General features: G+C 46.3%; 1 protein-coding gene across 2 annotated transcripts in view; it reads right to left on the bottom strand.

The window, feature by feature from the left end:
- The window catches only part of LOC117403985 (dedicator of cytokinesis protein 2-like), a 428,344-nt gene that overhangs the window by 105,514 nt on the left and 309,619 nt on the right, over positions 1-13,211 (bottom strand). For both annotated transcript variants that reach the window (XM_058985710.1, XM_058985720.1), the window contains one exon: positions 5,296-5,394. In XM_058985710.1, the coding sequence (XP_058841693.1) occupies positions 5,296-5,394 (99 nt within the window). The remainder of the gene's footprint in view (positions 1-5,295; positions 5,395-13,211) is intronic.

Here is a 13,211-nt window from a genome sequence, read left to right as displayed (position 1 = left end):
GTGTATGCTTTTCCAAAAACCCTTTATTACACAAGAGTGTTAGACAGTCATACAGTGAGCATTACACTGAAAGCAAGCCAAATACATCCTGAGAGCTTTAACCAAGCAATGCTGAATGATCATCTTTTAGCAAGCCTGCTGTGCAGCTCAGATACTCAGCATCAGCAGTGTGCACTCACTCCACACATTTGACACTTCATTCATTTCTACAGGATGGATACAGTGAGATACACCATCTACATGGGTATTTTGGAAAAGCACTAGTCTAATGTAAAAGCACTTTTCAAAAGCATCAAAAAGTTACACCTGAGCTATGCAGAAGAGTTCATGCACACTGAAACCAGCATCTTAACCACGATGCAAATGAGTTCATGCACACTGAAACCAGCATCTTAACAACGATGCAAAAGAGTTCATGCACACTGAAACCAGCATCTTAACCATGATGCAAAAGAGTTCATGTACCCTGAAACCAGCATCTTAACCACTGCACAAAATAGTTAATGCACAGTGAAACCAGCATCTTAACCACTATGCAAAAGAGTTCATGCACACTGAAACCAGCATCTTAACCACGATGCAAATGAGTTCATGCACACTGAAACCAGCATCTTAACAACGATGCAGAAGAGTTCATGCACACTGAAACCAGCATCTTAACCATGATGCAAAAGAGTTCATGCACCCTGAAACCAGCATCTTAACCACTGCACAAAATAGTTAATGCACAGTGAAACCAGCATCTTAACCACTATGCAAAAGAGTTCATGCACACTGAAACCAGCATCTTAACCATGATGCAAAAGAGTTCATGCACCCTGAAACCAGCATCTTAACCACGATGCAAAAGAGTTCATGCACACTGAAACCAGCATCTTAACCACGATGCAAAAGAGTTCATGCACACTGAAACCAGCATCTTAACCACGATGCAAAAGAGTTCATGCACCCTGAAACCAGCATCTTAACCACTATGCAAAAGAGTTCATGCACACTGAAACCAGCATCTTAACCACGATGCAAAAGAGTTCATGCACACTGAAACCAGCATCTTAACCACAATGCAAAAGAGTTCATGCACACTGAAACCAGCATCTTAACCACGATGCAAAAGAGTTCATGCACACTGAAACCAGCATCTTAACCACGATGCAAAAGAGTTCATGCACACTGAAACCAGCATCTTAACCACTATGCAAAAGAGTTCATGCACACTGAAACCAGCATCTTAACCACGATGCAAAAGAGTTCATGCACACTGAAACCAGCATCTTAACCACGATGCAAAAGAGTTCATGCACACTGAAACCAGCATCTTAACCACTATGCAAAAGAGTTCATGCACACTGAAACCAGCATCTTAACCACGATGCAAAAGAGTTCATGCACACTGAAACCAGCATCTTAACCACGATGCAAAAGAGTTCATGCACACTGAAACCAGCATCTTAACCACGATGCAAAAGAGTTCATGCACACTGAAACCAGCATCTTAACCACGATGCAAAAGAGTTCATGCACACTGAAACCAGCATCTTAACCACGATGCAAAAGAGTTCATGCACCCTGAAACCAGCATCTTAACCACTATGCAAAAGAGTTCATGCACACTGAAACCAGCATCTTAACCACGATGCAAAAGAGTTCATGCACCCTGAAACCAGCATCTTAACCACTATGCAAAAGAGTTCATGCACACTGAAACCAGCATCTTAACCACGATGCAAAAGAGTTCATGCACACCATGATGGTGTGGATCACTCAACACTACCCGCTATGCTTGCAGGAATCTAACCTCCTCTCATCACAGGGGTCAGACTCCATGAAGGCGTGGATCACACAACACTATCCGCTATTCTTGCAGGAATCTAACCTCCTCTCATCACAGGGGTCAGACTCCATGACGGTGTGGATCACACAACACTACCCGCTATGCTTGCAGGAATCTAACCTCCTCTCACCACAGGGGTCAGACTCCATGACGGCGTGGATCACACAACACTATCCGCTATTCTTGCAGGAATCTAACCTCCTCTCATCACAGGGGTCAGACTCCATGACGGTGTGGATCACACAACACTACCCGCTATGCTTGCAGGAATCTAACCTTCTCTCATCACAGGGGTCAGACTCCATGACGGCGTGGATCACTCAACACTACCCGCTATGCTTGCAGGAATCTAACCTCCTCTCACCACAGGGGTCAGACTCCATGACGGCGTGGATCACTCAACACTACCCGCTATGCTTGCAGGAATCTAACCTCCTCTCATCACAGGGGTCAGACTCTATGACGGCGTGGATCACTCAACACTACCCGCTATGCTTGCAGGAATCTAACCTCCTCTCATCACAGGGTTCAGACTCCATGACGGTGTGTATCACACAACACTACCCGCTATGCTTGCAGGAATCTAACCTCCTCTCACCACAGGGGTCAGACTCCATGATGGTGTGGATCACTCAACACTACCCGCTATGCTTGCAGGAATCTAACCTCCTCTCACCACAGGGGTCAGACTCCATGATGGTGTGGATCACTCAACACTACCCGCTATGCTTGCAGGAATCTAACCTCCTCTCACCACAGGGGTCAGACTCCATGACGCTACCCGCTATACTTGCAGGAATCTAACCTCCTCTCATCACAGGGGTCAGACTCCATGATGGTGTGGATCACTCAACACTACCCGCTATGCTTGCAGGAATCTAACCTCCTCTCATCACAGGGGTCAGACTCCATGACGCTACCCGCTATGCTTGCAGGAATCTAACCTCCTCTCATCACAGGGTTCAGACTCCATGATGGTGTGGATCACACAACACTACCCGCTATGCTTGCAGGAATCTAACCTCCTCTCACCACAGGGTTCAGACTCCATGACGGTGTGGATCACACAACACTACCCGCTATGCTTGCAGGAATCTAACCTCCTCTCACCACAGGGGTCAGACTCCATGATGGTGTGGATCACTCAACACTACCCGCTATGCTTGCAGGAATCTAACCTCCTCTCACCACGGTGGTCAGACTCCATGACGGCGTGGATCACTCAACACTACCCGCTATGCTTGCAGGAATCACCCCAAGTGGCAGGGGTTCTGCTGGGTCCATGGCACATGCATTGTGTGTTATACATGGAGGTAAAACCATGTTGTGGTGCTTGTAGTACACAGCCGCTATAAACAGTGTATTTTGCAATGCTCGTCTCTCTCTTTGTTGTGCTCTGAATCAAACTAATAGCCCTCTAATTGAGGGCAGCTCTGCGACAGGGTGACAGATTGCCGCCCCTCCGTCTGGCCTTTTTACACTGAAGTTTCTAATGAGAAGATTCCGTGTGAAAACGGGGTGTGCGTGTTTATCCAGTCCTCGGACTGCTTTGCTGATGAAAGCAATTACAGAGATTTATACCCCCTGAACGATATGGAATTCACAAAACCTTTAAATTGAACACAAGGGGCTGCGTTTGCCAGCTCTCCAGCAATTAAGGGTCGAGTTTGTCTGTGTGTGTGAATACAATATGATAAGCAACTGCTGTTAAAGTGCAATGAAAGCATGTTCAATAAACTACTGCAATTCCAAAGAGATTTCTTGCACATTCTCATATATATATATATATATATATATATATATATATATACTGTACACACACTGTTTGTCCACATGGTGGTGAATATTTTTCTTGTCTGTATATGAATAGTGCTGGAACAAATATTCAAATATTCTAACTGCTTTAAATGTAAATGTGACCATGTCTAGATTTCATAAAACTGAATTTAGAAATTACAGCATCCAAAAAGAAATCATGAAACCAATAGATAAATGACATCTGAAATGAATGACACCCATTCTGCTGCACAGAAGAGTGCTTCTCTGCTTTCTTCAATATGGTACGGATTTTTATTTTGTTTACCAGCTACTTCAAAATGAAATTATATTCGAACATGAGACACTTGTCTTCGCCCCACCACTTGAATATATGTCTGTGTGTTTCTGGATGTGTTAGTTTATAATACACCGGTTCTCTGTCAATGCAGTTTACAGGATGTGGAATTGAGTTTCTGTAGAGTCACAATACACATAACTAGATACCAACAGAAATGGAAACATAACAGCGCAAGACTTCAGAGGATTGGAGAGATGTTCAACATACTGCACAATGTCAGGCTGCTGAGTCCTGAGTAAATTGTGATGACAGTCGCCACAAAAAGCAATTGAGCAGCATGCAGTGCATACAGATGCTCTGCAGTGTAAGTGTTTCTGAAGTCCAGAGGGTTCTGTGCCCTGGTTCTCCACTGCCGTGCAGAACGGTACCCTCTTTAATCCGCATTGCTGTTTAATTAGCCTGGATTATTTAACAGGGTAAGTTCTACTCCTTTCTTATTATATTTGGCTTCATAGCCCCACAATCAATAACTGTTTAGGGCCATTGTGAACATTGTGCACACCTTTCTCAAACGAATAATAGACGAAGGAAGATCAGGGTGTTTTTGGTGTGAACGGAGGCACAGTTTCTAGCTAACAGACAGGACCCTTCAGGTTAGGATGCTTGACTACAATAGTTGACACGTTTGACCCCTTGTCTAAGATTGTACTACTTCTTCGTTTACATGGATCATATTTGGGAATTGCTTCGAACCTCCTGCCAATGCTTCTCCTTCAGTCCACATTAACACACAGATATTATTTATTCTGCCCTTCGATCTCTGTAAGGTGCTGATTAAGTCTGAACCACACATGTTTTTAGTGTATTGTTAGAGCTTTGTGATTGTTCTCCTATGACTCCTTGTAAATGAGGCCTGGGTCTCAATGGGTAAATCTCCTGGATAAATAAATCAATAAATCTAACCCATGCTGGTGAGATTATTTTGTTGGCCATCATTTGTATTTTTCGCACACACAGCATTAACCCCAGCAGCATCACTTGCTGAACAAAAGAAGATCCTCTTACTAGGTTGAAACTGTAAAGCTGAATTTCCTGGGCTGCCTTTTGAATTTTTGGCAGTTTGGGATACTGATCTTGATTTTCCACTTTCCCTTAATACGCTGTGTTGAGAATGTCTGACAATTCCAGTTAAGGGGTGTGTAATATGAGTTTATTTACAGGAAGTTGTGATAATTCAATATATTGAATTCTCCTACATTAAATAAGTCACACCATGGAATTTCAGCACCTTGGGATGCGCTGCCTTTAGCAATGCTACTCCCGGGATTGTGGGGTCCCCTGTGGAGGGATAGGTCTTCAGGGGGTCACAGCGGTGAAGCCGGGGCTTGTGAGAGGCCTGTGCACTCACCATGAGGTCCTGGCGCGTGGTGAAGGACTGGATATAATCTCTGTAGTGGGAATCGTCCATGTGGCTGAGGATTGCTGTCATGCACGCCACATAGTGACTCTGAGAAAGAGAGAGAGAGAGAGAGAGAGAGGAACGGTTACAATGCAATTCAAGGCAGAATTATCCAAGCAGAATTGAAATACATGGGAATCCTAGTGGACTTGACCTTTCACTTCTGATAGGACTCACAGTCACATGTTCAGTGAGTGCCTGGCTCTAGCTTCCTCATTACTTAATACAAACCTGCCTCTCCTACACACAAGCATACATTAACAGGGCAGCAGAAACACCCTGGCACAGGGAGGACCGTCTGCTCCAGGCTCGGATGCAGGACCAGGCTTAAAGACGACAAGCCTAAACCATTTTTGAAAGCTATTCCCCAATAGCAAATGTAACCCCCCTACTGTTTTGTGGTCGACTAGAACACATAATCATTAAAAAACACAAAACAATTCCATATGTAAGGACTGGGGTCTATATGATGGGATTTCTGCCAACAAATGATGAACATAAAGGAAATATTTACACACAGTTCTTTCACCTTTAATGGAACTACCATAGGGTATATGTACTGGCAGTAATAAACGTGTCTATTGCCACAATCCACTCCAGTCCAGAGTTTTTCTTTTCAACCATAATGAGTTAACTGAACATGCTGAGGGTCAATTAAACTAATTTCAGACTGGGTTGGAATAAAGTCCACAGTTCTAGACTGCTGTGCCTTGAGATAAAGCCTCTCTTCAGTAGCTGACTGAGTTGAGCAGTACAGCATAAAGACCTGTTGGGCAGCGGCACGGAGGGAGTCTGTCTCTTGCGCACAGCGAACAGGCCGCACGGTCAGCCCTGTTTCTGGGATCAGGTGCTTTTTATATTTAGATTGCAAAGAACCCTGCGAAGTGAACTGACAGCAAAATTATAAATAATAGACTGTTGCAGAATTTTGCAGTAAAATAAATAAATAAATAAAAGTGCTCACTTCATCCAAAACCCCTTACACATAATATTGATTTCCATTTCTTTTGACTCACAGCCTGACATGCTTCAAAAAGCCCTTTTTAAGCATTCTTTGGAATGGAATCAAGAGACGGAATTGAATGGAGCATTTGTATTGAATGTTTAAAGAGACAGCTGTGTGAATTGGCCGGTATTAAAGCATTTGGTCTGTTCTCATCTGTTGTTGAGCTGTGTCTGGTAATGTGTCAGCCAGCGTTCTCGGAGACTCGCGAACTTTAGAACAGAAAGCTGTTTCTCACAAACTTTTTAAACTCTCGGGCTACAGCAGAGAACATTTAAAACACTTCACATTCGCACGACTGTTTTGCAGAGTACCATGCTCTAAAATGAGTATTCTTGGCTTTTTGAAGTTTTGTTGTGCTTTACCGCTGTGCTGTACTTTGATATTGCAAAACAGAGCTCAAGACCGGAGCTGAAAGAGGTATTTTTGTTGCCACCAATGCTCCTCTTCACGACTCGCTCTACTCTGAATTGTGTCACTCCCGCGTGGCGCTGTGATTTATCCTCTCTTATCTCCACCCCCTTAATTAATGATGTCACGGCCCAGCCACCAATGGTGTTGGACGGGAGCGTAGCCCAAAACAACCAGCGAGGTCTCCCTCACAATGACACAAGCCCAACCAACCACCCCAACCAGCGAGGTCTCCCTCACAATGACACAAGCCCAACCAACCACCCCAACCAGCGAGGTCTCCCTCACAATGACACAAGCCCAACCAACCACCCCAACCAGCGAGGTCTCCCTCACAATGACACAAGCCTAACCAACCACCCCAACCAGCGAGGTCTCCCTCACAATGACACAAGCCCAACCAACCACCCCAACCAGCGAGGTCTCCCTCACAATGACACAAGCCCAACCAACCACCCCAACCAGCGAGGTCTCCCTCACAATGACACAAGCCCAACCAACCACCCCAACCAGCGAGGTCTCCCTCACAATGACACAAGCCCAACCAACCACCCCAACCAGCGAGGTCTCCCTCACAATGACACAAGCCCAACCAACCACCCCAACCAGCGAGGTCTCCCTCACAATGACACAAGCCCAACCAACCACCCCAACCAGCGAGGTCTCCCTCACAATGACACAAGCCCAACCAACCACCCCAACCAGCGAGGTCTCCCTCACAATGACACAAGCCCAACCAACCACCCCAACCAGCGAGGTCTCCCTCACAATGACACAAGCCCAACCAACCACCCCAACCAGCGAGGTCTCCCTCACAATGACACAAGCCCAACCAACCACCCCAACCAGCGAGGTCTCCCTCACAATGACACAAGCCCAACCAACCACCCCAACCAGCGAGGTCTCCCTCACAATGACACAAGCCCAACCAACCACCCCAACCAGCGAGGTCTCCCTCACAATGACACAAGCCCAACCAACCACCCCAACCAGCGAGGTCTCCCTCACAATGACACAAGCCCAACCAACCACCCCAACCAGCAAGGTCTCCCTCACAATGACACAAGCCTAACCAACCACCCCAACCAGCGAGGTCTCCCTCACAATGACACAAGCCTAACCAACCACCCCAACCAGCGAGGTCTCCCTCACAATGACACAAGCCTAACCAACCACCCCAACCAGCGAGGTCTCCCTCACAATGACACAAGCCCAACCAACCACCCCAACCAGCGAGGTCTCCCTCACAATGACACAAGCCCAACCAACCACCCCAACCAGCGAGGTCTCCCTCACAATGACACAAGCCCAACCAACCACCCCAACCAGCGAGGTCTCCCTCACAATGACACAAGCCCAACCAACCACCCCAACCAGCGAGGTCTCCCTCACAATGACACAAGCCCAACCAACCACCCCAACCAGCGAGGTCTCCCTCACAATGACACAAGCCCAACCAACCACCCCAACCAGCGAGGTCTCCCTCACAATGACACAAGCCCAACCAACCACCCCAACCAGCGAGGTCTCCCTCACAATGACACAAGCCCAACCAACCACCCCAACCAGCGAGGTCTCCCTCACAATGACACAAGCCCAACCAACCACCCCAACCAGCGAGGTCTCCCTCACAATGACACAAGCCCAACCAACCACCCCAACCAGCGAGGTCTCCCTCACAATGACACAAGCCCAACCAACCACCCCAACCAGCGAGGTCTCCCTCACAATGACACAAGCCCAACCAACCACCCCAACCAGCAAGGTCTCCCTCACAATGACACAAGCCTAACCAACCACCCCAACCAGCGAGGTCTCCCTCACAATGACACAAGCCTAACCAACCACCCCAACCAGCGAGGTCTCCCTCACAATGACACAAGCCTAACCAACCACCCCAACCAGCGAGGTCTCCCTCACAATGACACAAGCCCAACCAACCACCCCAACCAGCGAGGTCTCCCTCACAATGACACAAGCCCAACCAACCACCCCAACCAGCGAGGTCTCCCTCACAATGACACAAGCCCAACCAACCACCCCAACCAGCGAGGTCTCCCTCACAATGACACAAGCCTAACCAACCACCCCAACCAGCGAGGTCTCCCTCACAATGACACAAGCCCAACCAACCACCCCAACCAGCGAGGTCTCCCTCACAATGACACAAGCCCAACCAACCACCCCAACCAGCGAGGTCTCCCTCACAATGACACAAGCCCAACCAACCACCCCAACCAGCGAGGTCTCCCTCACAATGACACAAGCCCAACCAACCACCCCAACCAGCGAGGTCTCCCTCACAATGACACAAGCCCAACCAACCACCCCAACCAGCGAGGTCTCCCTCACAATGACACAAGCCCAACCAACCACCCCAACCAGCGAGGTCTCCCTCACAATGACACAAGCCCAACCAACCACCCCAACCAGCGAGGTCTCCCTCACAATGACACAAGCCCAACCAACCACCCCAACCAGCGAGGTCTCCCTCACAATGACACAAGCCCAACCAACCACCCCAACCAGCGAGGTCTCCCTCACAATGACACAAGCCCAACCAACCACCCCAACCAGCGAGGTCTCCCTCACAATGACACAAGCCCAACCAACCACCCCAACCAGCGAGGTCTCCCTCACAATGACACAAGCTCAACCAACCACCCCAACCAGCGAGGTCTCCCTCACAATGACACAAGCCCAACCAACCACCCCAACCAGCGAGGTCTCCCTCACAATGACACAAGCCCAACCAACCACCCCAACCAGCGAGGTCTCCCTCACAATGACACAAGCCCAACCAACCACCCCAACCAGCAAGGTCTCCCTCACAATGACACAAGCCTAACCAACCACCCCAACCAGCGAGGTCTCCCTCACAATGACACAAGCCTAACCAACCACCCCAACCAGCGAGGTCTCCCTCACAATGACACAAGCCTAACCAACCACCCCAACCAGCGAGGTCTCCCTCACAATGACACAAGCCCAACCAACCACCCCAACCAGCGAGGTCTCCCTCACAATGACACAAGCCCAACCAACCACCCCAACCAGCGAGGTCTCCCTCACAATGACACAAGCCTAACCAACCACCCCAACCAGCGAGGTCTCCCTCACAATGACACAAGCCCAACCAACCACCCCAACCAGCGAGGTCTCCCTCACAATGACACAAGCCCAACCAACCACCCCAACCAGCGAGGTCTCCCTCACAATGACACAAGCCCAACCAACCACCCCAACCAGCGAGGTCTCCCTCACAATGACACAAGCCCAACCAACCACCCCAACCAGCGAGGTCTCCCTCACAATGACACAAGCCTAACCAACCATCCCAACCAGCGAGGTCTCCCTCACAATGACACAAGCCCAACCAACCACCCCAACCAGCGAGGTCTCCCTCACAATGACACAAGCCCAACCAACCACCCCAACTGGCTGGGGATTCGTCTGTGGACCAGGCTGGAAACTACAGGGGCTAGTCACCCCGTCACCCCTAAAGTCAGCCACGTAACCCGCTACAATGTGACCACTACAATATGATAGCTACAATATGACCGCTACAATATGACCGCTACAATATGACCGCTACAATATGACCACTACAATATGACCACTACAATATGATAGCTACAATGTGACCACTACAATATGACCGCTACAATATGACCTCTACAATATGACCGCTACAATATGACCACTACAATATGACCACTACAATATGACCGCTACAATATGACCACTACAATATGACCACTACAATATGACCGCTACAATATGACCGCTACAATATGACCACTACAATATGACCATTACAATATGACCACTACAATATGACCGCTACAATATGACCGCTACAATATGACCGCTACAATATGACCGCTACAATATGACCGCTACAAAATGACTGCTACAATATGCTTTTACCATGCTGTAAGTACTTTTATATATTGCTGAGCCCATAATGACTGTCCATGTCAATTACCAGGTGCAATAACTTGTGCCTTGTGCTTTCATTAATTTGCTTTAAAATGCTGTAGTGCATGAAACAGGGCTATATAACTGTAAGATCATGCTTATAAATATACCACGAGGCACTCTGCCCAGCACAGAGCTGTAGACACTCCAGCAGGGACAAAGGAGAGCAATAAACCTTACACAACCTCTGAATATAAAGACCCTTAGCACCGAAATCCATAAGCCTTCTAGACAACTGAGTTGTAAGTGCCCTGATGAGCGGCGGCTGCGTGGAGCTGTGGTTCTGTGGGTGATGCTCAAGACTGATATTGGTGGCAACAATATCAGTAGTCCACATCACAAGACAATCACACATGACATTTACTGATTTCAAACTGGATGCTTTCATTTTACCCAAATAGCTTTTGTCTTCTATTAAGCAGTTAAGTGCTGTACAATTTATGTAGGAAAAAACAAGGTCAGATGGATTTGTTTTAAGTCTGGTATTAAGCCACTGAGTCCTCGAGTCAGATAGCATGAACATTGTTTATTTAAGCGCTAACAAGAGATTTGCTTAAAACCCTGCAAGCGGCCGGGCTTTGCTTCTTAAACAGTCACAGTCCACACAGCAAGGTACTCATCAGTCAAAAGGTAATCAGAAACACTGGCTTGTATTCCAGTATGAACCACAATACATGTGTACAGTGTATGTTGCATATTAAATAGGGATAATCATAGGGGTCAGGCAACTGAATATCTGATAATATGACTCCTGATAATATTAAATTGTCTTTGTGGTCATCAATGCAGTGATGCTATTGTCTTATACACTTGACAAACCCTATGGCTATCTCTTACATGCACATGTTGGAACAAAAGAAAGATAGTTTGACAATTTGACCTGACCAACATCCTGAATGGATGAATTATTCACATAATTTAATGTGTTTTACACCACCTACTATGATGTGCTGCTGTCTTCCATCCACAGTGTTATTAGGGTATAAGGAGTGAAATTAGCCGGTTTACAGTACATGCAACTGTCTTTAATTTCGTTTTTCAATAATTCCATACTAAAAGACTACTTATTGTAATTGGTTGTGCAGGATTTGGACCAAGCCACGTTGTCAATGGGATCTTTTAGGTATTGACTAGATGAGGTTCGGGGATCAAACAGAAACTAGGAACCGGACGCTTATGATTTCATGTTCTTGAACTACAGGCAGACCTTTCATTCACAAGAACTTAAGAAAATGTGAAAATGAGCGGGGGCCGGCTCCTCAGTGCTCGTCCTGTTCCTGTAGTAGATCTCAGAACTTGGTCAAGTCGGTTCTTAGCACTAGAAGGACCGGAGATATACTCATACCTAGAAGCCCCGCAGCCGTCTTTCTGACGGCTGTATTCAAAACACTGTAAATAGTATAACGAAAGGAGAAACAGTTGGATGTAATTAGTTTTAGTTTTATTGAGTACGTTGCATAAACATCTGAACAGCCAAAGCATATATATATATATATATATATATATATATATATATATATATATATATATATATGAACATTTATTTTACAAATCAAAACAAGAATGTGAATAAATAAACATCTGAACAGACATCGGTTTACAACATACATATTTATAAAACTGAAATGATAGCAATACATTTTTTACTTTTCAACAGCAATCGGTTTGTCATCACATGAGCAGCTTCAACTGTGGGGACACGCTTGGCAGTCTCCCTCTGTTCCAAATGCTTCTTGCGAAGCTAAATGTGCTAAATATATTCTCTCCTTGGTAAATTCTTCTTCGTGCATTCTTCGTAAAGTACCCAGGAGTTGATGGCTGCTAGGTCCAATACATTGTAAAACACCTGAACAGGCCACCGTCGGGAGCCAGCTTTCACAGAATACTTCCGTGCCGTCTGATCCAAAACATCAACTCCATATTTTGTTGCATTGTAAAACCCCACGGTCTCTGGTATTTATTTTCACTAGTCCTGATGCTAATTGACTGACCAAAGCAGAGCAGCTGGAAAGCAGGCGCCAGCCTTCAAAGGCTGATAGAAAACAATAGACTCAGGCATAGAGTAGAGACTAATCTGATTACAGCTAAACACATTGCAGACTGGTAAATAAAAATAATAAAGTAGAATACCGTTCTGTATAATCAAAATACAATTGTTTTCTGTGTGGCCGACAATGTGACTGCTCTCGAGGCTTTTAGGTATAATGTATTAGATCTCCTTTATTTCTGCACTCCGTTTCATGCTTTGTGAGAATATTTAATACATACGGACGGAAAGGTACAGGAACGCCTAGCCCCATATGTGTTACACGAGTGGAGAAAATTACATTTTAAAACCAAAAACCGCCAAAATAGCACTGCGGGGCTTCTAGTGTTAAAGGATCCCAATGAATCAGCATAAACAACATGGCTAGGTTACCTATTCCATACTCTCACCACAAAACTGCTTTCCTCTAAATGAGGTTTCATT

This window comes from Acipenser ruthenus, chromosome 2 (assembly GCF_902713425.1).
Source record: "Acipenser ruthenus chromosome 2, fAciRut3.2 maternal haplotype, whole genome shotgun sequence".
In the NCBI taxonomy this organism is placed as follows: Eukaryota; Metazoa; Chordata; class Actinopteri; order Acipenseriformes; family Acipenseridae; genus Acipenser; species Acipenser ruthenus.
Note: the sequence above shows the minus strand (reverse complement) of the source record. Positions and strands in the feature narration are given on the sequence as shown.